The sequence below is a fragment of the Mercenaria mercenaria genome, chromosome 17 (genome assembly GCF_021730395.1).
Source record: "Mercenaria mercenaria strain notata chromosome 17, MADL_Memer_1, whole genome shotgun sequence".
NCBI lineage: Eukaryota > Metazoa > Mollusca > Bivalvia > Venerida > Veneridae > Mercenaria > Mercenaria mercenaria.
In genome coordinates, this window is record NC_069377.1 from 56,089,509 (window position 1) to 56,116,439 (window position 26,931).

The 26,931-nt window shown below is 36.8% G+C and overlaps 1 protein-coding gene across 2 annotated transcripts in view; it reads left to right on the plus strand.

Moving 5' to 3' along the window:
* LOC128550092 (tRNA (guanine-N(7)-)-methyltransferase non-catalytic subunit wdr4-like) overlaps positions 1-26,931 on the plus strand; it is a 126,807-nt gene that overhangs the window by 90,986 nt on the left and 8,890 nt on the right. For both annotated transcript variants that reach the window (XM_053528248.1, XM_053528249.1), the window contains 3 exons: positions 11,665-11,909; positions 13,565-13,763; positions 19,934-20,009. In XM_053528248.1, coding sequence (XP_053384223.1) covers positions 11,665-11,909; positions 13,565-13,763; positions 19,934-20,009 — 520 coding nt within the window. The remainder of the gene's footprint in view (positions 1-11,664; positions 11,910-13,564; positions 13,764-19,933; positions 20,010-26,931) is intronic.

The window sequence follows — 26,931 nt, forward strand, 5'->3', positions numbered from 1 at the left end:
TTTTTGAAAAAAAATGATGAGTTATTGTCATCACTTGAGCGGTTGTCGGCGTCGGCGTCGGTGTCGGTGTCGGCGTCGGCGTCTGCGTCGGCGTTGCCTGGTTAAGTTTTATGTTTAGGTCAGCTTTTCTCCTAAACTATCAAAGCTATTGCTTTGAAACTTAGAATACTTGTTCACCATCATAAGCTGACCCTGTATAGCAAGAAACATAACTCCATCTTGCTGTTTGCAAGATTTATGGCCCCTTTTGTACTTAGAAAATATCAGATTTCTTGGTTAAGTTTTATGTTTAGGTCAACTTTTCTCCTAAACTATCAAAGCTATTGCTTTGAAACTTGGAATACTTGTTCACCATCATAAGCAGACCCTGTACATCAAGAAACGTAACTCCATCTTGCTTTTTGCAAGATTAATTGCCCCTTTTGGACTTAGAAAATCAGTTTTCTTGGTTAAGTTTTATGTTTAGGTCAGCTTTTATCCTAAACTATCAAAGCTATTGCTTTAAAACTTGCAACACTTGTTCACCATCATAAGTTGACCCTGTATAGCAAGAAACATAACTCCGTCCTGCTTTTTGCAAGATTTATGGCCCCTTTTGGACTTAGAAAATATCAGATTTCTTGGTTAAGTTTTATGTTTAGGTCAACTTTTTCTCTTAAACTATCAAAGCTATTGCTTTGAAACTTGCAACACTTGTTCACCATCATAAGCTGACCCTGTACAGCAAGCAACATAACTCCATCCTGCTTTTTGCAATAATTATTGCCCCTTTTGGACTTAGAAAATCATTTTCTTGGTTGAGTATTATGTTTAAGTCAACTTTTTTCATAAACTATCAAAGCTTGCAACAGTTTTTCACCATCATAAGTGGACACTGTACATCAAGAAACATAACTCTATCCTGCTTTTTGCAAGAATGATGGCCCTTTTTAGACTTAGAAAATCATGGGTAGGACAATATTTCTATTACACAAAAAAAATCAGATGAGCGTCAGCACCCGCAAGGCGGTGCTCTTGTTTATACTTCTGTCATCAATATACTATTAAATTTATACGAAATTAATTGTGTTTGAAAAAAATATAAACCACTCTATCTTTTACAGAACGTAACGGCAATCTTAGATTTAGCGTAGACAATAAGCGCGGAGAGTAGCTTCCCTTACCAAAATGGCGGAAATTGTAAACAAACTTGTCTTAAAGTTTGAAAATTGTCTGTAACAATTTTTGTAGTAAAAAAAAAACACGCCGGAGTTTTAGATTGCTAAGAAGACCATTCGTATTGCGAAGGCAAATGCACGTCATTGTATCCTGGTAAAATAATAATGGAAAACCCAAAAAGAAATGGGCCTAAAGGCTAAACTGGTCAGAAGTCTGAAAAATACATATACTGGCTGCACCTCCGATCAGCGGTCACCTGGCTTTAGCGGCCAAATTGTCTGCTTCCCTTGGCTGACTGCTTAAGACAGGTTAGACTGTATGTGAAGACACAATATTACCAGAAAGTGAACTTTAAGTGCACCTTCATAGTAACATTTTATGTTGTTTTAGACAGGGTTATAGGAATGGAACTAGTCTGTAAGTTAGTTCATCATCTGTTTGAAACACTGTTACAGGTATAAACATTCAAACAATTCATGGGATTCTGATGAAACTTGTTTAGAAAATAGCCATTGGTGTCTTGTTGAATTTCAGAATTTTTAGGGGAGGACCCAGAAACCCCCACACCTATCGCTACTCCAACTATGCATGCTAGACGTGTGCATATTTCAACTAGATTTGCTCAGGTTTTTGCCTAAAATAGCTTTAAAATGCTGTGTATTTGTCACGTAGAATCTAGAAGTCCCCCACCTTCATATATACAGTAGAAACTCCGAAAACCCTACCCTGTCCAGACCAAGTCAAAAGTCCGGTTTTCAGAGGATTCTGTTTTTCAGAGGATTTTGCACAAATTTCTAATAGGATTTAATATATGTATATTCTTATTTATTTTATCTGACTCTATCATGTTCAATGTCTTTTAGGTTTTTTCTTTTCCCAAATCTGCATTCAATTTGTTTGTCTCTGTTATGTATTAAAACTGAATTATTTCTTTACAGAAAAACAACACTTAAAATGATACTTTATAATAAAAAGAATGTTTTGCTTATTGTGATGATATAAATAGTCCAGCTCCTATAAATCATGGAACATGCATCGTGTGGATATATTTATAGTTAATAATTAATACTAATTCCAATAATAGTTAATAAGGATAAGAATCTTTTTCATATTCACCACTCTACCTGCAATCCCCACCCCACCCACACACACACAAAAAATTACTGAAAAATCACCTGTTCATCAATAGATCAATTAACTTCTCCCTACTAGATTAAAATGATTTGCACTTTATAAGCTTATCTTTCATAGCTATTATACAAAATACAAACACAGAAATAAATGACTTTCATGCCTACTTAGGTAACATATGTGCTTGTTAGTTGGTAAACAAAACTTGTCACCTGCTTGAGGTTATGTTTTTAAAATCAATTCAAAGTTATAATACACATAAGTTTTGACCCTTACTGTCCGGTTTTCAGAGGATTTTTTATGAATAATATTCTGTTGTGGCCATGAAAAACCGTCCGGTTTTCAGAATTCAGAGTTTCCGGTATTCAGAGTGCTTTTTATTCAAGATCTTGTGGTGATACAAGTTGTGTGCAAGTTTGGTTAAAATCAAATCATAAATGAAGCTGCTATTGCACAGACAAGGTCAAAATAGCTAATTTTGGCCCTTTCAGGGGTCATAACTCTGAAACCCATTACGGAATCTGGCTGGTTCAAGAAAGGAATCGAAATCTTATGGTGACACAAGTTTTGTGCAAGTTTGATTAAATTCAAATCATAAATGAAGCTGCTATTGTGCAGACAAGGTCAAAATAGCTAATTTTGGCCCTTTCAGGGGCCATAACTCTGGTACCCATAATGGAATCTGGCCAGTTCAAGAAAGGAACCAAGATCTTATGGTGATACAAGTTGTGTGCAAGTTTGGTAAAAATCAAATCATAAATAAAGTTGCTATTGTGCAGACAAGGTCAAAATAGCTAATTTTGGCCCTTTCAGGGGCCATAACTCTGGAACCCATAATGGGATCTGGCCAGTTCAAGAAAGGAACCAAGATCTTATGGTGATACAAGTTGTGTGCAAGATTGGTTAAAATAAAATGATAAATGAAACCACTATCGCGCAGACAAGAAATTGTGGATGGACGACGGACGGACGGACGACGAAGGGCGATCACAAAAGACCTTGACCTTGAAGTGAGCCATCCAAAACATGCGCTTTGCACATCGTTTCGATGAGGTGAACATTTGTGTCAGGTTTCTTTGAAATCCTTCAAGGGGTTCAAGAGTTACACAGCGGAAGGGAAATTGCTAACCAACAGACAGACAGACAGACAGATGGACACCGAGGCGATAACATAATACGTCTCTTAGGGTGTACACTGTATAAGCCCCTGTATCTCCATTACGCTACAATTGTACCTGTGTCCTGTACCTCAGTTACACTAACCCCTGTATCTCTATTACACTACAGTTGTACCTATGTCCCTGTACCTCAATTACACTAAGCCCCTGTATCTCCATTACACTACAGTTGTACCTATGTTCCTGTACCTCAGTTACACTAAGCCCCTGTATCTCCATTACACTACAATTGTACCTATATCCATGTACCTCAGTTACACTAAGCCTCTGTATCTCCATTACACTACAGTTGTACCTTTGTCCCTGTACCTCAGTTACACTAAGCCCCTGTACCTCCATTACACTACAGTTGTACCTATGTCCCTGTACCTCAGTTACACTAAGCCCCTGTATCTCCATTACACTACAATTGTACCTATATCCCTGTACCTCAGTTACACTAAGCCCCTGTATCTCCATTACACTACAGTTGTACCTATGTCCCTGTACCTCAATTACATTAAGCCACTGTATCTCCATTACACTACAATAATTATTGTACCTTTGTCCCTGTACCTCAGTTACACTAAGTTTGTTCCTAAGCCCCTGTATGTCCATTACACTGCAATTGTACCTATGTCCCTATACCTCAGGTACACTTAATTTGTACCTAAGCACTTGTACCTCCGTTACACTACTTAGTAGCTATGCCCATGTACCACCATTACACTAAGTTTGTACCTCACTCAGAGCCCCTGTATCTCCCAAAAATCTTTGCAGTGGATTTTTCAGGTCTTGTTACAGCTGTGAAAGGTGTGGAAAAGTTTGATAATTCCCTGAATATTTCAAAGTATCTTCAAGAAATGACCGTAACATAAATGTCTATGTCCTTAACCTTTTAGAAACAGGCCTTTATAAGTATGTGCTATAGCAGTCATGATTTTGTTGTTAAAATGTAAAAAATCTACAAAGTGGTTGGTCACCAAAGTCATATGTAGAAATTGCGCAGTATCTTTTTTCCCAACCCAGTCATTGTGTTCCTTGTGTCAGGTGTGCAGTTTTGGGTGTCATATGTGTTTTTCAAATGCAGATCTTGTTTGGTTCTCGATTTGAAAAAAGTAAAACAACATTCCCATAAATCAACACAAGTCATGTAACATATGTATGGTTTAATATTTATGTATTTAGGAGTATTTGAGCCGTGCCATGGGAAAACCAACATAGTGGGTATGCGACCAGCAAGGATCCATACTGTTCGCTAACAGTTTCTCCAATTCCAATAGGTTTTAAAAGTGAACAGCATGGAGCCTGACCAGACTGCGCGGATGCGCAGGCTGGTCTGGATCCATGCTGGTCGCACACCCACTATGTTGGTTTTGTCATGGCACGGCTCATTTATATTTCATCTGGTGTAATACTTAACATTGTTTGTACATCTGTTTCTGCTGCAAATATTTCTCAACCCACGTTTAGCTTCAACAATCCCATATAAGGGAATGATCTTATCTTGGTTAACTGTCTGTTTAATTAACATGTGTGTTTGAAGGTTCAGAGAGGCTATCTTTGAGCGGCCTGACTGAATGTGATAGCTCTATCTTCATGTTGATTCTTATCGCAAATACAACAATTAATTAACGGTAAATTAAGCATTTTATAGCCCCAGTGCATTTCTTTATTGTAGTTACCAGGTTGTCGATCATAAAAAATGGAAGTTTGAATTTTATCTGCTGTACCAGTCTAGAGTCAGACTGGTTTTCAGGAAAATTTGTTGACTGGTTTAGGAATATAATCTACCTGCTGTGCTTGATTTATTGTGTTGTTTTAATCTGCATGCAGTGTGCTTGATTGTTTAACTAAAACTTGTGTGGGAGGTTGGGCTCACAGTTTAAATAGAGGGTGAAATTGCAGATTCTGGAGGAACATTGTAAAATAAAATGTGATTGATTGAAATATGCTCAATAGGGCATCTCGACTCAGATATCTTAGATAGCTTAATTGCAGGGGCTCTGTTTGAATAGTGAGAAATATGTTTTCATGTATTTGCCTTACAAGACAAACATTTTTTCCAATCCTGTTATGAGAATTTGATCCACTTGAAGTGAGTGTTTAAAATTAGAGTTTTCAATTATCATTCTGTAAAATGCATTTTAATTGGGTGGTGGGTGATACTGATTGTCAGTGAGCTGACGATAATATGAAAATGAATGAAATTGAGTAAATTGGTTCATTGTTCTAGTTGTTGTTTTTTTTTCATAAATAAGAGAAATGGTTATTTTTGATAGAGTTTTATATTTTGTTTTGAAAAAATGTTATTAATTAGGCCCGAAAACAATGTATTTAAGACAACAGTCTAAAAAAAAAGCTAGGTACAGATTGAGTTTTTTTAGTCCTGTCTGATTAGTGAAGTCAGTTGCAGATACTTGAGGTGGCAGTTATATATGTTTAGATATATATCTTGCTGCTTAATATTGCAGGATCAAGTAGCCATTCAGATGAAATTGTAAAAAAATTATTGTAGAAAATATATGTATTTTTTATTCCTTCATTTTTTTGGTTTTGAACACTCTAAGGTGGAATTGACCATAACACTTCTAATACGGTGACATCATAAGATTTTTGATCTGTCAGGCATCAATTTAATGTGACTTTTAAAACTAAGATCTTGTTTGTTTAAGTATCTCTGCATGAATTTTTCTTAGTACCTCTGCAAGTTCACAATTCTTGGTCTGCATAGGTTTTTTCCGGCCATGGGCCGGTATTGATTTTATCTTTACTTCCTGTTTATATTTGGGGTGAAGGTCATTTAACAGCTGATTAAAGCTGTACATTTTGATTGGTGGATGAAAATATTTACTTAAGCTGTATTGTTAGTATAATCTGTTGCAAGGCTCCTGTGGAAATAGCTTGTAAAACGTCTTAAACCTGAATCCTCTGCAGCAGAGTTCAACTCTGCCACTCTGATACAGAGTGATCTCCCATTAAACGATTTACCGTCAACTTGTCACCCAATCAACTCATCTCCATTTTGGTCAATTCTTATCCCTTGACGATTTCAAAAGTGGTTATTTCACCCACCCCCTCCTCCTCCCTTCTTTTCGGCCCCTCCTTTTTATGCCCCCACAAAACGAAGTTTGGGGGGTGTATATAGGAGTGAGCTTGGCGGTCGGTCGGTCGGTGGGTCTGTTGGTTTTTGTGGTTTCCAGATGATAACTCATGAAAGGCTTGACCGACTTGAATAATTTATGGTACACAGGTGTAACATCAGAAAATACAGGTCAGGTTCGAATTTTGGGTCAATAGGTCAAAAGTCAAGGTCACAGTGACCCTGAACAGTTAAACAGTTTCCAGATGATAACTTGAGAACACTTGGGCCTATGATCATATATTTTGGTACACAGGTGTAACATCATGAAGTTCGACTTTGGAGTCTGTAGGTCAAAGGTCAAGGTCACAGTGACTTGGAACAACAAAATGGTTTCCGGATGATAACTTGAGAACACTTAGGCCTAGGATCATAATTTTTGATACACAGATGTAACATCATGAAATACAGGTCAAGTTCGACTTTGAGGTCTGTAGGTCAAAGGTCAAGGTCACAGTGACTCGGAACAGTTAAACGATTTCCAGATGATAACTTGAGAACGCTTGGGTCTAGGATCTTAAATTTTTGTACACTGGTGTAACATGATTAAATATAGGTCATGTTTGACTTTGAGGTTAGTAGGTCAAAGGCCAAGGTCACAATAACACGAAACAGTTAAACAGTTTTCGGATGATAACTTGAGAACATTTGGGCCTAGGATCATGAAAATTGATAGTGAGGTTGGTTATGACCAGCAGATGACCCCTAATGATTTTGAGGTCAGCAGGTCACAGGTCAAGGTCACAGTGACCCAGAACACTTAAACAGTTTTCGGACAATAACTTCACAATGCTTGGGACTAGGATCACGAAATTTAATAGGGAGGTTGGTCATGACCAGCAGATGGCCGGTAATTATTTTTGGTTCCAAAGGTCAAAGGTCATTTAAACCTTTTCCGGACAATAACTTGAGAACGCTTGGGCCGAGGATCATGAAACTTCATAGGGAGGTTGATCATGACCAGCAGATGACCTCTATTGATTTTGAGGTCAGTAGGTCAAAGGTCAAGCAAGTGCAGCTTTGACATTGGCTTAGTTCTGTGACAAGGCCTTATTGTGGGGGTATAATTCATCACTCCTGTGACAACTCTAGTTAGTCTTATTTTTTTGTCAAAGTTTCTTACTAATAGATTATGATTAATATAATAATAATGTAAATATGTATTCTGTAAAATATGTTCTACATGAAAAACAACATTTTGTTTTGCTTTATAAATACCCAATTGTATGTAAAAGTGCATAGTGCATGCACATTTCGTAGCTTAAAGTGTGCATTGACTAATGCAGCCGTGTATCTTTTTGTGCTCCCCCATGAGTGATGGGGGCATATAGATTTGCTCTTGTCCGTGCGTCCGTTTGTGCATCCGTCCAAAGTTCGTGACATGCCTAGCTCAAAAAGTGTTAGATATAAATTGATGAAACCTTGCATGAGTCTTCATCATGATATTAACTTGCGCACCTCCTATTTTTCGTCTGGCTCCGCCCCCTATTTTTAGCTCACCTGTCACAAAGTGACAAGGTGAGCTTTTGTGTTCGCGCGGTGTCTGTCGTCCGTGCGTGCGTGCGTCCGTCCGTAAACTTTTGCTTGTGACCACTCTAGAGGTCACATTTTTCATGGGATCTTTATGAAAGTTGGTCAGAATGTTCATCTTGATGATATCTAGGTCAAGTTCGAAACTGGGTCATGTGCCTTAAAAAAGTAGGTCAGTAGGTCTAAAAATAGAAAAACCTTGTGACCTCTCTAGAGGCCATATATTTCAAAAGATCTTCATGAAAATTGGTCAGAACGTTCACCTTGACGATATCTAGGTCAAGTTCGAAACTGGGTCACGTGCCGTCAAAAACTAGGTCAGTAGGTCTAAAAATAGAAAAACCTTGTGACCTCTCTAGAGGCCATATATTTCACAAGATCTTCATGAAAATTGGTCAGAACGTTCACCTTGATGATATCTAGGTCAAGTTTGAAACTGGGTCACGTGCCATCAAAAACTAGGTCAGTAGATCTAAAAATAGAAAAACCTTGTGACCTCTCTAGAGGCCATATATTTCACAAGATCTTCATGAAAATTAATCAGAACGTTCACCTTGATGATATCTAGGTCAAGTTTGAAACTGGGTCACGTGCCGTCAAAATCTAGGTCAGTAGGTCAAATAATAGAAAAACCTTGTGACCTCTCTAAAGGCCATATTTTTCATGGGATCTGTATGAAAGTTGGTCTGAATGTTCATCTTGATGATATCTAGGTCAAGTTTGAAAGTGGGTCACATGCGGTTAAAAACTAGGTCAGTAGGTCTAAAAATAGAAAAACCTTGTGACCTCTCTAGAGGCCAAATATTTCATGAGATCTTCATGAAAATTGGTCAGAATGTTCACCTTGATGATATCAAGGTCAGGATCGAAAGTGGGTCACATGCCATCAAAATTTAGGTCAGTAGGTCAAATATTAGAAAAACCTTGTGACCTCTCTAGAGGCCATATTTTTCATGGGATCTGTATGAAAGTTGGTCTGAATGTTCATCTTGATGATATTGAGGTCAAGTTTGAAAGTGGGTCAAGTGTCATCAAAAACTAGGTCAGTAGGTGAAATAATAGAAAAACCTTATGACCTCTCTAAAGGCCATATTTTTCATGGGATCTGTATGAAAGTTGGTCAGAATGTTCATCTTGATGATATCTAGGTCAAGTTTGGAACAGGGTCATGTGCGGTCAAAAACTAGGTCAGTAGGTCTAAAAATAGAAAAACTTTGTGACCTCTCTAGAGGCCATACTTGTGAATGGATCTCCATAAAAATTGGTCAGAATGTTCACCTTGATGATATCTAGGTCTAGTTTGAAACTGGATCACGTGCCTTAAAAAACTAGGTCAGTAGGGCAAATAATAAAAAAACCTTGTCTCCTCTCTAGAGGCCATACTTTTCATGGGATCTGTATGAAAGTTGGTCTGAATGTTCATCTTGATGATATCTAGGTCATGTTTGAAATTGGGTCAACTGCGGTCAAAAACTATGTCAGTAGGTCTAAAACTATTAAAATCTTTTGACCTCTCTAGAGGCCATATTTTTCAATGGATCTTCATGAAAATTGATCTGAATGTTCACCTTGATGATATCTAGGTCAGTTTCGAAACTGGGTCACGTGCGGTCAAAAACTAGGCCAGTAGGTATAAAAATAGAAAAACCTTGTGACCTCTCTAGAGGCCATATTTTTCATGAGATCTTCATGAAAATTAGTGAGAATGTTCACCTTGATGATATCTAGGTAAAGTTCAAAACAGGATCACGTACCTTCGAAAACTAGGTCAATAGGTCAAATAATAGAAAAACCTTGTGACCTCTCTAGAGACCATATTTTTCAATGGATTTTCATGAAAATTGGTCAGAATTTTTATCTTGATAATATCTAGGTCAAATTCAAAACTGGGTCACATGAGCTCAAAAACTAGGTCACTATGTCATATAATAGAAAAAACGACGTCATACTCAAAACTGGGTCATGTTGGAAGAGGTGAGCGATTCAGGACCATCATGGTCCTCTTGTTAGAGTTATGGGCCCTGAAATAGTCAAAAATGCACATTTTCACATTGTAACATGCCTAGCTCAAAAAGTATTTGATATAGATTCATGAATCCTAGCAAGAGTCTTAGTTGTGATATGAACTTGTGCACCTCCTATTTTTTTATCTGATTCCACCCCCTATATTCAGAGTTATGGCCCCTGAAATAGTCAAAAATGCACATTTTCACCATGTGACACACCTAGCTCAAAACGTATTTGATACAGATTCATGAAACCTTGCATGAGTCTTTATCATGATATGAACTTGCGCACCTCCTATTTTTCTTCTGACTCCGCCCCATATTTCTAGAGTAATGACCCCTGAAATAGTCAAAAATGCACATTTTCACCTTGTGACACGCCTAGCTCAAAAAGTATTTGATATAGATTCATGAAACCTTGCATGAGTCTTAATCGTGATATGAACTTGCGCACCTTCTATTTTTTATCTGACTCCCCCCACTATTTTCAGAGTTATTGCCCCTGAAATAGTCAAAAATGCACATTTTCACCTTGTGACACACCTAGCTCAAAAAGTATATGATATAAATGGATGAAAACTTACATGAGTCTGTATCATGATATGAACTTGCACACCTCTTATTTATTTGCTGGCTCCTCCCCCTATTTTTAAAGTTATAGCCCCTGAAATAGTAAAAAAAATTCACATTTTCACCTAATTATGTGCCTAACTCAAAAAAGTATTTAATGTAAATTAATAAACCTTGCTTGAGTCTTTATCATAATGTGACCTTGCACACTTGGCATTCTTCTTGAAAATCTTAGCGTTTATTACAGAGTCATGGCCCTTGAAATAGCCAAAATAGTGGATTTTTTGTTTGTGATGCTCTTAGCTCAAAAAGTATATGGTATAGAATGATGAATCCTTTTCATAATTTTTTTTTAAACTATACCCCATTAAGACTGCAGACATTTGTATTATTTCCCCTTATTTGTGACAAATGTACCAGTGGGGGGCACACCGTGTCCCACAGACACATTCTAGTTTAAAGATACTTTTTGTTTCATTTAGAATTAGTTCATTCCCCAATTGTAGTTACTAGTTGGTACATATAATATGTGTACACAATGTTGAGGTTAACCATTGTAATTATACTTGATACATGTTTGAATCAATTGTTTCAAGTAGAAATCAATGTTGTCGGTAACATGCTGAAGAGATAAGGTTAGAGTGCTTGTCTCAAGATGATAACCGAACTTTGACAGCCAGTCAGACATTCCTGAATAAGTTAAGAATAATTTGCTAAAAATACTTGAAGACAAATTCTTTTTTCTGTTGCAATGGAATGGAATGGAGTGGAATAAATTGCATTGCTGCAATGACTTTCTTAAGTCTGGAAAAAAGCTGCATGTTGTTAAAACATAATTTATGAAATGTTTTCCCCTTTAAAGTCTTCAAATAAACAGATTCAGAAGCAGATAAAAATCTTAAATATGTATTGTCAAGGGAGCTTTGTATTCTAATTATATATTTAAGTACTGGTACTCTAATAATTTAAGGATGGTACTCTGGCATGCTGGACAATGGAAGGAAAGAACCTTTGCAACACAGATATAGCCACAAAGAACAGCTTGCAAGATCAAGGTGAAACTATTTCCAGTGATAATACTGATGTTGCCGTGGTTACAGATAATTCTTCTAAAGGTGAAGGTCAAAAGGAAGTTGAAGGTCAAACTGATCCACCAGGTGTCAAGAAAATTATATATAATCAAGGGTTGAATGTAATTGCAGTTATATATCACAGGTAATGTTTGTTTTGTTAGGTTAACACCATTTTTGTGCTCCCCAAAATTTAGGGGAGGGGGCACTGTCTGTCTGTCCATCAGTTTGTCTATCCATCTGTCTGTCTGAATTTATAATGTTCATAACTCAAAAAATATTTGACCCAGAGTTATGGCCCTTGACTTAGTCAAAAGTATGCAGAAAAAGGGCATTAAGTTTGTGTCGCATATACCTAAAAAGTATTTGACCCAGTATTATGAAACATAATAGGAATAATATTCAGCATGTAAGTTTGTGCACCTAGGGTTTTGTTAGAGATATTACTCAGCCAGACTGGAGTTATGGCCCTTGACTTAGTCAAAAATATGCAAAGAATGCATAACAGTTGTGTCACACATATCTCAAAAAGTATATGACGTAGGGTCATGAGATGTCATAGGAATGTTATTCAGCATGGGAAGTTGTGCACCTTTGATTTTGCTCCAGATTTCTATCAGTCAGACTAGAGTTATGGCCCTTAATAATTGTCAAAAATATGCATAAGTGGTATACAAGTTTATGTCACATGCATCTCAAAAAGTATTTAACTTACAGTTAGAAAACATTAGGGGATTGTTATATAGCATTTGAAGTTGTGCACCAGGTGTTCTCTTTGGGATTTAACTCAGCCAGACTGGAGTTATGGTCCTTGACTTAGTGAAAAATACACATAAAGTGTTTAAAATTTGTGTTGCATATATCTTAAAAAAGCAATTCACCTAGAGCCATGAAACTATGTAGGAATATTATCAAGAATGTGAATTTGTGCATCTGAGTTTATTTTATTATTTCACTTTGCAAGACCAATGTTATGACCCTTGACTTTAGTCAAAAAAAAAAGTTTGTGCCCCATGCATCTCAAAATGTTCTTGACCTAGAGTCATAAAACATTAGAGGATTGGTTTTTAGCATGTAAAGTTGTTCATCTTGTGTTCTCTTTGGAATTTTATGCAGCTAGACCAGAGTTATGGTCTTAAACAATCACAAATGTTATGGTCCTTCACTTAAAGAAAAATATTCTTAAAAAGTTCTTAAAAATTTGTGTTTCAAACATCTTAAAAAATGTTTCACCTAAAGTCATGAAACCATGTACAGTGGCAGGAGTGTTGGGCACATGTGTCCTTTGGACACAGATCTAGTTAATTGACCAAAATGTTTGTGTTGTTAGTTTGTTTAGTATGTCAACAAATAATGGGCTGGACATGGTTGCCGTTAGGATGTCAACATTTTCACTTGTCATTCTATGAGCCCATATTCATCAATGATTTCAGTCTGATATTTAGATTTAGACTTCAAAATAGTGAGTCTTTTGCTCCGTCGTTGACTTAGCTAAGATGTTAATGCAACTTGGTGGAAATGCGCATTCTGCTCTTGTACACAGGTGTAGTTTCAGACTTTAAATGTTGATGAATAGGCGTCCAGTGAAAGTTTAGAAATACTAGAAAATATTGCAATCATGATTTTGGTTACCACAATTATGGGTAATCATGAACAATTCCCAGATGTTAAAGATATTAATTTAGTTATAATATATATTATATAAATTCACATCTTTGTCCCAGATTATCTGAGCATGCAATGAAGTATAACATAATAATTTTCTGCATAGTTCAACTGTTTTCTCTGTTATTTTTCCAGATCCAAAAAGCTCAGTTTTTTTTCTACTGAAAAACATACAAATGGCTGCACACTTTTAGAAAACTCCCATAATGCACTCACTGAAGAACCCTGGGATATATGTTTTGATGATAATCACAGAATGTGGATATTACAGCCTTGTGAACAAAAACCTGTGCTTGTGTATGAATGTTCTAGAGATGGAGAAGGAAAGATTCAGGTGAGTCTCTAAAAACATAATGTTGCAAGGGTATGAATGAGGTACGGAGATTGAGTTGGGAGACCAGTCTCAGAATCCTGCCGTGCCATTGGTCAGTTTAAAAATTGTGCTCAGAGGCAGCCAGTCAAATGATTGAATCTGATCTGCATAAGTCTATCATGCTACCATTCTAATTGTTATGCGTTAGGGAGAGGGGAATGTGCATGGTTGAGGGGAATGTGTTCAGGGAAAATTTGAGAGAAGACTGTATGTCTAGTATTACTCTTTCTCATTACGGTAGTATTTCAGACACATCAGGAAGCTGTATCTGGTGTATCTGAAATACTACCACATCAGGTAGCTGGGGCCTCCATGGCCGAGTGGTTACGGTCGCTGACTTCAAATCACTTGCCCCTCATCGATGTGGGTTCGAGCCTCACTCGGGGCGTTGAATTCTTCATGTGAGGAAGCCATCCAGCTGGCTTACGGAAGGTCGATGGTTCTACCCGGGTGCCCGCTCGTGATGAAATAATGCACGGAGGGGCACCTGGGGTCTTCCTCCACCATTAAAAGCTGGAAAGTCGCCATATGACCTATCATGTGTCGGTGCGACGTTAAATCAAAAAAAAAAAAAAAAAAAAAAAAAAAAACCAGGAAGCTAGGGGAGGTTAATTTCCTGGGAAAACCTCACTGCACATCACAAGTGTTTATGTAAATACCTTAATACTTCAGTACTTTAACATATTCAGCTTTTATGCCCCCCGATGGTGGGCATATTAAAATCACACTGTCTGTCCATCCGTGCATGCGTCAGTGCGCCCAGTTAATTCTTGTCTGGGCTGTAACTCTTTCATCCATCAAGGGATTTTGAAATTACTTGGCATAAATGTTCACCATAATGAGACGACGTGTCATGTGCAAGACCCAGACCCATAGCTCCAAGGTCAAGGTCACAAAAGTTATCATGATCTGTTTCGTGTCCGGTCCATAACTCTGCCATCCATGAAGGGATTTTCTAATAACTTGGCATAAATGATTACCATAATGAGACGACGTCATGCGCAAGATCCAGACCCCTGCTTCAAAGGTCAAGGTCACACGTAGAAGTCAAAGGTTAACAGGGTCTGTTTCGTGTCCGGTCTATAACTCTGCCATTCATCAAGGGATTTTGAAATTACTTGGCATAAATTTCCTCATTATGAGACAACATGTCATGCGCAAGATCCAAACCCATAGTTCTAGGGTCAAGGTCACACTTAGAGGTAAAAGGTTAACAGGGTCAGTTGCTTGTATGGTCCACAACTCTGCCATCGATGAAGGGATTTTGAAATTACTTGGCATAAATGTTCCCTATAATGAGATGAGGTGTCATGCACAAGACCCAGACCCCTGGCTCCAAGGTCAAGGTCACGCTGAGAAGTCAAAGGTTTTTCTCGTCTGGTTCATAACTCTGCCATTTATCAGGGGATTTGAAAATAATTTTAAACAAATGTTAACCATATTGAGAATGTCTGTCACGCTTATGACATGGGTCTCTTAGGTCAAGGTCACGAAATGATGTGTGATTTTTTTATGCATACAGCTGTATCATTCTTGGACATGCTTCGGGGGCATTTGTCACCAATAGTGACAGCTCTTGTTTTATTTCTACAATTTGTTTAAAGAAATTTAAGCACATGCTGTAAACTGGTTGAAAAAACTCTTTTTTAAACATCTGTCGTTTTAACACAGATAAAATTGGTACTTTTCTTGACCCAGAAGTAATTATTTTGCCATTTTCAAAGCCCTTTATTTCACAGAAAAATTGAATAAGGCAAGCAGAGCCTTTTTATGTTGCCATTAAAAATTCATTAATCTAAAACTTTGCCCTTCCATAAAGATTTTCTTGGAACTGTTTTTCCTGTGCATTAATGATAATTTCACTCATTTAAAAGAGGGGATGGCACACTCTTTTTATGGATACCAGTACTTAATTGAAATTGAGTTATATAAACTTTAAAAAATTGAATGAAATTTAAAAACAGAGTATAAAAGTGAAAGATACTATAAGTATATAGATGATACTAAAGAGATAAACACCAACACAATATACCCAAATTTTTTTATTATAACCATATAGAGAAATCCAATGAATATAAGTTTACAGCTTAAACTTAGTGTAACTTAAAGCACAGATAAAAATATATAGATGGTACTACAGTCTAGACTGCCTAAGCAAGCCCCAGTTTTCTGTGATACCCTGCTTTCTGTGACTTTTTTTTTCCTTCATTGTATTTAACTATACAATGAATGTGTTTGTAGTAATGCCATGGTTTAAGAGACTAGCAACTGTGTAATCAGTCAATGGAAATTAATAAACTGTGTCTATTTGTAATGACCTTTTACACACTGTTAAAAGTAATACATGTACTTGTGCAAAATACTCTAACCTATACTCTAACCTATTTTAATATTAACCTGAGTTGTCATTGTTTATCCATTAAGATGCCACTCTGCTTTTTCTATGGGGACTAATCACTTGCTGGGCATTAACTGTTGTAAAAAAAAAAGGCCAGAAGAACAACACAACAATGAAAAACAGAATGTTTTTGCACTACATTATAAAAAATTTAATGTAAAGTAGGGTCTGTGAAACAAAGATAAGCAAGAGAAAAATGAAAGTTATCTCCCATTATGGAAATCATTATAGGGCAGCTCAAAACAAGGCATGAATCTTAATTAAACAACATGAATACAATATATTGAAAGGTAAGAAATTACAACCAAGGTCACATCTTTATTTAGACCAACCTGTGGTAAAATACCAAAAACAAATCAATATAATAGTTAACTCACAGGAAATAGATTAATTGGTTGGATTATTGAATTGTCTTCATAAATTTTTTAAAAACATGAACATTAAAAAATGGTGGAAAGTAGCATGTCTGTCCTAACATACTTTTACAGTTTTTATTATGCCCCCCTTCGAAGAAGGAGGGGTATATTGCTTTGCAGATGTCAGTCGGTCGGTCGGTCGGTCGGAATGTAGACCAATCCGTTTCAGGATGATAACTCAAGAAAGCTTTGGCCTAGGATCATGAAAGTTGATAGGGAGGTTGGTCATCACCAGCAGATGACCCCTATTGATTTTGAGGTCTGTATGTCAAAGGTCAAGGTCACAGTGACCCTGAATAGTAAAACAGTTTCCGGATGATAACTCAAGTACACTTGGGCCTAGGCTCATGAAAGTTGATAGGGAGGTTGGTAATGACCAGCAGATGACCCTTATTGATTTTGAGGTCAGTATGTTAAAGGTCAAGGTCACAGTGACCCTGAACAGTAAAACGGTTTCTGGATGATAACTCAAGAACACTTGGGCCTAGGATCATGAAAGTTGATAGGAAGGTTGGTCATGACCAGCAGATGACCCCTTTTGATTTTGAGTTCAGTATGTCAAAGGTCAAGGTCACAGTGACCAGGAACAGTAAAATGGTTTCCAGGCAATAACTCAAGAACACTTGGGCCTAATGTCAGGATAATTGATAGTTAGGTTGGCCTTGACCAGCAGATGACCCCTATTGATTTTGAGGTCATTAGGTCAATGGACAAGGTCACATTGGCTAGGAACAGTTAAACGGTTTCTGATCTTGTCCAAAACCATAGGGCCTAGGGCTTTGATATTTGGTATGTAGCAAAATTTAGTGGTCCTCTACCAAGATTGTTCAAATTATTTCCCTAGGGTCAATATGGCTCCGCCCTGGGGGTCACATGGTTTACATAGACTTATATAGGGAAAAACTTTGAAAATCTTCTTGTCCAAACCACAAAGACTATGGCTTTGATATTTTGTAATGTAGCATCATTTAGTGGTTCTCTACCAAGTTTGTTCAAATTATCCCTCTAGGGTCAAATATGGCCCCGCCCCAGGGGTCATATGGTTCATATAGGCTTATATAGGGAAAAACTTAGAATCTTAATGTCCATAACTTACATCATACAAATTTGGACCACATGTATAGTTTTGAGTGGCAAGATGAATCTTGACATGAGTTGACCTTGATCTTGACCTAGTGACCTACTTTCACATTTCTGTAGCTACAGCCTTCAAATTTGGACCACATGCATAGGTTTGTGTACTGAAAAAAACTTTCACCTTGTTATTGACCTAGTGACCTACTTTCACATTTTTGAAGGTACAGGCTTCAAATTTGGACCACATACATAGTTTTTTGTTCCAAAATAAAATTTGACCTTGATTTTGACCTAGTGACCTACTTTCACATTTCTCAAGCTACAGCCTTCAAATTTGCACCACAAGCATAGTTTTGTGTACTGAAATGAACTTTGATCTTGAGATTGACCTAGTGACCTACTTTCACATTTCAGAAGGTATAGGCTTCAAATTTGGACCACTTGCATAGTTTTGTGTTCCGAAATATAATTTGACCTTGATTTTGACCTAGTGACCTACTTTCACTTTTCTGAAGCTACAGGCTTCAAATTTGGACCGCATTCATATTTTTGTGTTCTGAATTCAAATTTTACATTGATTTTTACCTATTACCTTTCACATTTCTCAAGCTACAGCCTCCAAATTTGAAGCACATGCATAGTTCTGTCTACCGAAATGAACTTTGACCTTGAAATTGATCTAGTGACCTGCTTTCACATTTCTCAAGCCACAGCTTCCAAATTTGGACCACATACACCTTGTTTTGTACCGAAATGAAATTTGACCTTGATTTTGACCTTGAGCTAGTCTTGAAATTTGGAACATTCAAAAATGGCTCAATGGATGGCGCCAAGATCACTCTGTAATCTCTTGTTAGGTTAATAGGTTAAAGGTCAAGGTCAGATTAAACCAGAATGGTAGAACTTTTGTTTACAGTGAGCATATAATTTTTGTTCCTTGTGCAATTACTGAATGCATCAAAGGGGGGCATTTCGTGTTTGATGAGCTCTTGTTAGCACTATATTCTATCACCCCCTGTCTTGTGTGACATTTTCTCTAGATTCCTCAGGACAGAAGACAGTCTAGATTGTATATTTAAACCAATTGGCAATTTCATCACCATTTAAAAGTAGAAAGATAATATCCGAGAATGGTGGCATTTTCACTATATATCCAGTCTTAAGATATTTAAAGAATTTGTTTCTTGAACCCAGTTTCTTTTGTTTTAACGCATGCTTAACCCTTATAATACTGGACACGATTGATTCTGCATTTGCGACCAGTGCAGATCATGGTCAGCCTGCACATCCATGCAGCAGTCTGATCATGATCTGCACTGTTCGCCATTCAGTCAGTAACATTTTGGTAAACACCCCTTTTAACAGTTAATGGTACTGTCCAGATTGAAAGATGGAAAAGTCATTATAGAAATTAAGCAGGGTAAGGGTTAATATTTACACTGTTTTCTCCAAGGCTAAAACTGTCCAATGATAGCGACATTAATTCAGAATTAATCCAAATCCACTATGACAGTTATGCAGAAAGCCTACCTAAACTCAGAATGACTTTCATGGATGACTGATAAAAATGAGACTAATTTTCAGTGCAAAGAATAACTCTTATGTGAAGTTTGGTAAATAAAAGTCTGTCTGAATTAATGTCGCTATCATTGTAGTTACTTGATACAAAATAATTCTGAATAAAGGTCACAGTTATTCTGACTTGTGATCGCAGTCATTTTAACTTAAGGGCATAGGCATTCTGTACTTGATTCAAAGTCATTCTGAATAAAGGTCACAGTTATTAAATTGCTAGACAAGTGTGTGGACCATACAATGACAAAGTGTCTAGCAATTGTCCGTCTAAAGATGAGAAGACAGTGCAAACTGCTTTCAGTGCAAAGAATAACTCTCAGCTAAGTGTAGTAAATGATATTTACCTCCACAAACATGTAAATTCAAAGGAATAATTCAGGAAATCAGACACTGAACTTGTCGAAAAAAAGCCGTGTGAATTTCATTAATTATAAAAACAAATCAATTCATTTGCTGTATATAGTTACATTGTGAACATAGTTGAGATGCAACACACATTTTTGATAGAAAAATGTATCTCACTGCATTTTATACATTAATAAAATGATGCAACATTGAGACTAGAAATAGAAAGCTAAGCCATCAAAACTGTGGACTTAAGAATTAAATCACGGCAGACATTCTATAATTATGACAACATGATCTTATAATCTTGTATATTTCAGTTAGATGATTGTATATCAGATGATTCTGTGCTGCAGACGCAGAATGTGCTACGTGACAAATGGAGCTTCCTTCAAGGTTTGTATTAATATAAGTGAAAAGCACATTTTATAACCTTGTGAAAAACTAGTGCATGTATTGTCAAATAGCTGCTTTAGATCAACCTTTGAATAGAGCCCACCTGTTTAATTGGAACGTTTGCAATGAGTAAAGACAACTTTGTGGCCTTTCAAAGACTGGTTTTCATACACAGATTCAAATAAGTTGAAATTCTTTTAATATTGGCATCTTTGTTACATAATTTTTTAGTTGTGCTGTTACACTCGTTCCTTTTGTTGAAAGTTAAAATAGATTAAAAAGGCCAATATTTTGATGAAATAACACTTTTTATGCTCCCAAAGGGAGGCATATTAGTTTTCAACTGTCCGTCCGCTCATTAGTTCGTTCGTTCGTTCGTCACAACGTTAACTTTACTCACCAACCACTGCACCCAGGACCTTCAAACTTGATGCTGATAGTACTTACTGAGTACACGACCCCTAATGACTTTGGGGTCACCACGTGGAAGGTCAAGGTCACAGGGGCCAATGTTAACTTTTTGCATGAAGGCACTTTACTCACGAACCACTGCACCCAGGACCTTCAAACTTCATCTGCTGATAGTACTTATTGAGTACACGACCCCTACTAAATTTGGGGTCACCACTTCAAAGGTCAAGATCACAGGGGCCAATGTAACTTTTTGCATGAAGGCACTTTATTCGCGAACCACTGCACCCAGGACCTTCAAACTTCACATGCTGATAGTACTTATTGAGTACACGACCCCTACTGACTTTGGGGTCACCAAGTCAAAGGTCAAGGTTACAGGGGCCAATGTTAACTTCTTGCATGAAGGCACTTTACTCGCGAACCACTGCACCCAGCACCTTCAAACTTCACCTGCTAATAGTACTTATTGAGTACATGACCCCTATTGACTTTGGGGTCACCACATCAAAGGTCAAGGTCACAGGGGCCAATGTTAACTTTTTGCATGAAGGCACTTTATTCGCAAACCACTGCACCAAGGACCTTCAAACTTCACATGCTGATAGTACTTATTGAGTACACGACCCCTACTGACGTTGGGGTCACCAAGTCAAAGGTCAAGGTCACAGGGGCCAATGTTAACTTCTTGCATGAAGGCACTTTACTAGCGAACCACTGCACCCAGGACCTTCAAACTTCACATGCTAATAGTACTTATTGAGTACATGACCCCTATTGACTTTGGGGTCAAAGGTCACTAGGTCAAAGGTCAAGGCGCTGCGGGGGGGGGTGCAGCAGCTCTTGTTATTTTACAAACCCTTAAACTTAATACTTATGTAGAATTTTCATCTTCACTTAGACTGTTATAAACAACTGGAGACCTAGATGTAAATTTTTATTCCGAACTTTTTATCACACAACTTGTGAAACTTAACTTCTGCTCTTTTTATGCCCCCGAAGGGAGGTATATTAGTTTTCAACTGTCCGTCTGTTAGTTCGTTCGTCACAATGTTAACATTTTGCATGAAGGCACTTTACTCGCGAACCACTGCACCCAGGACCTTCAAACTTCACATGCTGATAGTACTTATTGAGTACACGACCCCTACTCACTTTGGGGTCACCAGGTCAAAGGTCAAGGTCACCAGGTCAAAGGTCAAAGCGCTGTGGGGGGCATTTGTCACCATTAGTGACAGCTCTTGTTTCTAATTGGTCTTGAAACCAGTTACTTTTAGCCTAAGCCGAGATGAAAATCTTAACCAGTAAAAATGCTTGGATCTTGTGAGTGGTAAAACAACAGTATATACATTTCTTCTGATGTCCATTGTCTATGATTTGCAAATGTATTATGTTTGTTCAAGTGTTTCTACTTAACTGCATTTAGAAATTTTGATATATCACATTATATAGCCACAAAACACACACACACATGGCATTTAAATTTTTATATTCATATTTCTATAAAATCAATTTTATTAGCTCGACTATTCATAGAATAGTAGAGCTATTGGACTCAGTAAAATATTAGAGCTATTGGACTCACCCATGTGTCCACGTCCGCGTTGGCGTCCGCGTCCCAATTTGGTTAAGGTTTTGTATGTAAACTGGTATCTCAGTAACCACTTGTGGGAATGGATTGAAACTTCACACACTTATTCACTGCGATAAACCGACTTACATTGCACAGGTTCCGTTACTCTACTTTGCTTTTTTACAAAATTATGCCTCTTTCTTGATTTAGAAATTTTTGGTTAAGGTTTTGTATGTAAGCTGGTATCTCAGTACTCACGAATGGATTGAAACTTCACACACTTATTTACTGTGATAAACTGACTTACATTGCACAGGTTCCATAACTCTATTTTGCTTTTTTACAAAATTATGCCCCTTTTTCGACTTAGAAATATTTGTTTAAGGTTTTGTATGTAAGCTGGTATTTCAGTACTCACTAATGGGAATGGATTGAAACTTCACACACTTGTTCACTGTCATGATCTGACATGCACAAAGCAGGTTCCATAACCCTATTCCTTTTTTTTTTTTTCAAAATTCTGCCCCTTTTTCGACTTAGCAGTTTTTGGTTAAGTTTTTGTATGTAAGCTGGTATCTCAGTATCCACTAATGGGAAAGGATTGAAACTTCACACACTTGTTCACTGTCATGATATGACCTGCAGTGCAAAGGGTCAATAACTCTACTTCGCATTTTACAAAATTATGCCCCTTTTTCAACTCAGAAGTTTTTGGTTAAATTCTTATAATATGTAAGCCGGTATCTCGGTACCCACTAATCGGAATGGATTGAAACTTCACACGCCTGTCCACTGTCATGAGCTGATAAGCACTATGCAGGTTCCATAACCCTGTTTTGCTTTTTTTACTAAATTATGCCCCTTTTTCGACTTCGGTATTCATTCAATTGACAAGGCTGTTGAATAGCATTGCTGTCCTCCGACAGCTCTTGTTAATTTAGCTTATACCCCACCCACCTAAATTATAGTACAGTTTTCAGGTCACTGCTACCTCCTGATATTCAATATTTTCTGCTTTTCCTGTTGGTTGAATATTTCATCAGGCAAAAAGAAATGTAAAATAGATTCTTGGAATATGAATTGTCAAAATAAGCTTCAAATTAGTACCATATAAGTACTTTGATGAAAATAAACAGTCCAAATCAGTATGAAATAGAACAAGAAATTGTTTTTGATATAAGAATTATTTAACAATTACATGCAGTATATACATGTATTGTTTAGCCATTCTAACTTGATCATATTAAAATCAAAGAAACAATTAGGCCTGTAGAGGGAAGAATTAGGATTGTCTATTGTACTTGCATTTTGCCTTAAAAGTCATCTAAAGTATTCAAAATTACTAAAAATAAAGTATATCGTCGGCCGTCTTCTAAAACCTTGTAAGTGCAATTTCAAGGAAAATTGTATTTACGGCTTATTATAACTGCTGTATATTCCCGCTCATTTTGCGGAAGTGCCCGTGGTTATAACCAATCAAAATCTTTATTTATTAGCATGTGATAAAATCGCGTAAAGTAAATGGTCCCAACTTTGTTCTTCTTAAACTTCGTAACTACAGCGTGTTTTACAGACGACGCGAACTTGTTAAAATCTTCATGAAAATCACAAACACAGTCCAGATAAAGGTAAGTATATACGGAATAATCCATTTCATTAAAATTTCCGTGTCTTACACTTAGGTATACTGCCATTACAATAACAAAACCCAGTGAATTTGACACATAAACAAAAGGGTTAAAATGATACGACTGGTTTTTGTTTAATATTAGTAAACGAGGTTCTGTTTCTTTTTAAATCTTATGAATATTACTGAATAATATCCTATTTTGTTGAAAAACGTTAAATAGAACAACTTTAAACGTGTTTGAAGGTTTACTTTTGCCAGATAAATGCATATCCGGCTTTTTAGAATGTTCTTATTTATTTCATGTTTTGCTAGTTACGAGATTTTAGAACTTGGCACTATTCGCATGAATCTGGTTGTAATCTAAATATAGATAGATTCATATTTTAACCTAAAGATGACTGTAATTACATTATACCGGTAAACCAATAGTGATATATTATAATTTCAAATTTATACTTGATAACCTAATGAATCTACTGCAAGATTATTATCAGTTTGATAAATAATTACACCTAGGTTAAATTTACGAAGATTATTTTGTGCAAGAATGACGCTCTTTATATGACGTCACTAGATTTATCCTATTGTCATTTATAGTGTATAAGTATTATTAAACACAATTGTATCAGTAGTTCCATGGCCGTGCGGTATAAGGCTTTGGAATGGAAACTTTTACACGGTTGTCGTGGGTTCAAACCACACCCGAGCCTCTTTTTTTAATCTCGTTTTTCTGTCTTTTTTTTCACCATTAAAGCATGAAAATGATACACGTATAAAAATTTATATAAAAATAATGAAAATGAACATGTCAAATTGACCTAAGTAACAATAAATATGGTAGCGGCTTATTAAAATCCGTGTCTTTGTGAAACTACGAGGTTAACATTTGATTATTTTATTCAAACAGACCTAAATAGTTCGGTGATCGAACAAATGCTTTACCCCCTGAAAAGATCGACTTCAATGGCTTAAATATTAGTAAAATAGTTAATATTTGATGCTTTTATCAGAATAAGAAATGTTTTTCTTTGCTGTTTTCAGTAAATTTGAGTGTGATGTCAGGGGACAGCGATACGGAATCGACCGAGGAAACACAGCTGCTTGAATATAAATGTTATATATGCAATTACAAACCGAACATGTTCGTTTTAATACATTTGTTACAACAAATTATTGATGTAGGACCCTATCTCATAACCCTACCAAATGGACAATATTTTGTAAGGTGCCAATTTGAAGATTGTGCAAAATACTTTCATTTAACATGCGTACACTCTACATTTCCAGACGAGGCGCTTAACTATTCACATTTGAATTAATTAGAAGAAAACGGCATACACTGTGATATGTGTGAGCCTGGTCAACAAAATGGAAATACATGGTACAACTAGCTCTTGAGCAAATCATTAAGAGGAAGTCCACAAAGCAGGACTTCAATGAAGATAACTCACAATGCAAAATAACAAATGCAGAGGGAACAACTGAGACCCCTGTTGAAACAGAAAATGATATACACAAAACAGTCTAATCGTATCACATTACAAATACAAGGAAAAGATATGAAAATAATTAGAAACGGTCAGGAGGATGCAAGAACTGAAAGTACAGAAATAACAGTACAGACTATTCAACCAGATCATGTCAGAAATGAAAGTATTTTAGATGAAGATGAAAGTGAGTTTTATGACTTTGATGATGACGTCAATGACAAAGATTGGAAACCACCAAAGACAAATGGATGTTATTATGATGAAAGTGACTACGAAAGTGATGAAAGTGTTGAAACTTGTCATTCTAAGCCTGATGCAGAAATTAACACTAAAATAACTTTAGCAAACGAGGAGGGCACCGCAACAAGCATATCTGAGAACGTGGTCGATCATGAGGAAATAGTTTTAAACGAAAATGAAGGTGCGATAATAACGAAAAGTAAAGTAAGATCAAAACCGGGCAAAGCAAAATTAGATTCTTGGGAGAAAAATGTGCAGAAGAAACTTCGAATGAATGGGAAAAATTACAAAAGCTATGCAAAGAATGAGGAAGGAAAACATGTGTTTTGTAAAGACAGGAGCGAAAGAATACTAACAGAGAGCAAATGTTCTAAACGCTGTGAAAAATCGTTACGTTGCATTACAATAAGTGATAGTCAAAGGCAGGTTATATTTAACAGTTTCTGGGCTAACATGACATGGGAAGAAAAAAAGATGTATGTAGTTGGATTAGTAGATATGTGTTTCTAAAGAGGCGAACCGGGGAATCTGGTGGATGTAGACAACACACTTTCAAATACAACCTGAAATGTGGTGAGAAACGCTTTCAAGTATGTAAGAATATGTTTCTTTCCACTCTTGGTATTGGGGAATACATGGTTTATGACTGGATCATAGTGTAGGCTCTAATGGAATACCGGAAGAAAGTTGTAAGAAAATTCCCAGAAACAAGGAGTCACCAGCAAAAGAATACGCAGAGATATTTTTAGATGAATTGCCGAAGATGCCGTCACACTATTGCCGTTCAAGTACAACAAAGCAGTACATTGAACCAGTGTTCAATACGATGATGGACCTGTATAGGTTTTACAAACAAGACTGCCAAAAAAATGGCAAAACTATTTTGGGCATTAAAACCTTTAAAGAAGTATTCACGAGTTTGAATTTGGCTATTTTTAAACTGCGTAAAGACCAATGCCATACGTGCTGTGCATATGAAACTAAAAATCATACCGAGGAAGAGTACAAAAAGCACATTACAAAAAAGGAAGTAGCCAGAAAAGAGAAAGTACAAGATAAAGATAGATCGTTGCAAGACGGCAACTTGAAAGTTATAACAATAGATGCGCAGTCAGTGTTACTTTGTCCTCGTTTAGAAGCTAGCGCCTCTACTATAAAACGTGTTTGCTATTAAGAATAACATAGTTGTCACTCAGAAGTTTCTTGAGAAGGGACATACCCAAATGGAAGTGGACAGTGTCTACAGCATGATCGAGCGAAAACTTTGCAAACGTAATATTTACATTCCCCAAAATTACGTCGAATGCATTGAAGAGATTGTCACAACCATATGAGGTGAAATATTTGGCATTCGACTTCTTTAAATCCTACAGTTCTTTGAGCTATTACAGTTCAATCAGACCAGGAATTAGTAAAGGGGATCCTGTTGTGACAGACATAATGGTGATGAAATACTCTCCATCCGGAGAGATTCAGTATAAACTCAACTACAGTGACGAGTACGTTGCCATGCCGCGTCGCGCAACACGTACTGCTATCCCGGATATAGATGATGATGTAGATAAAGCTGCCACTGGA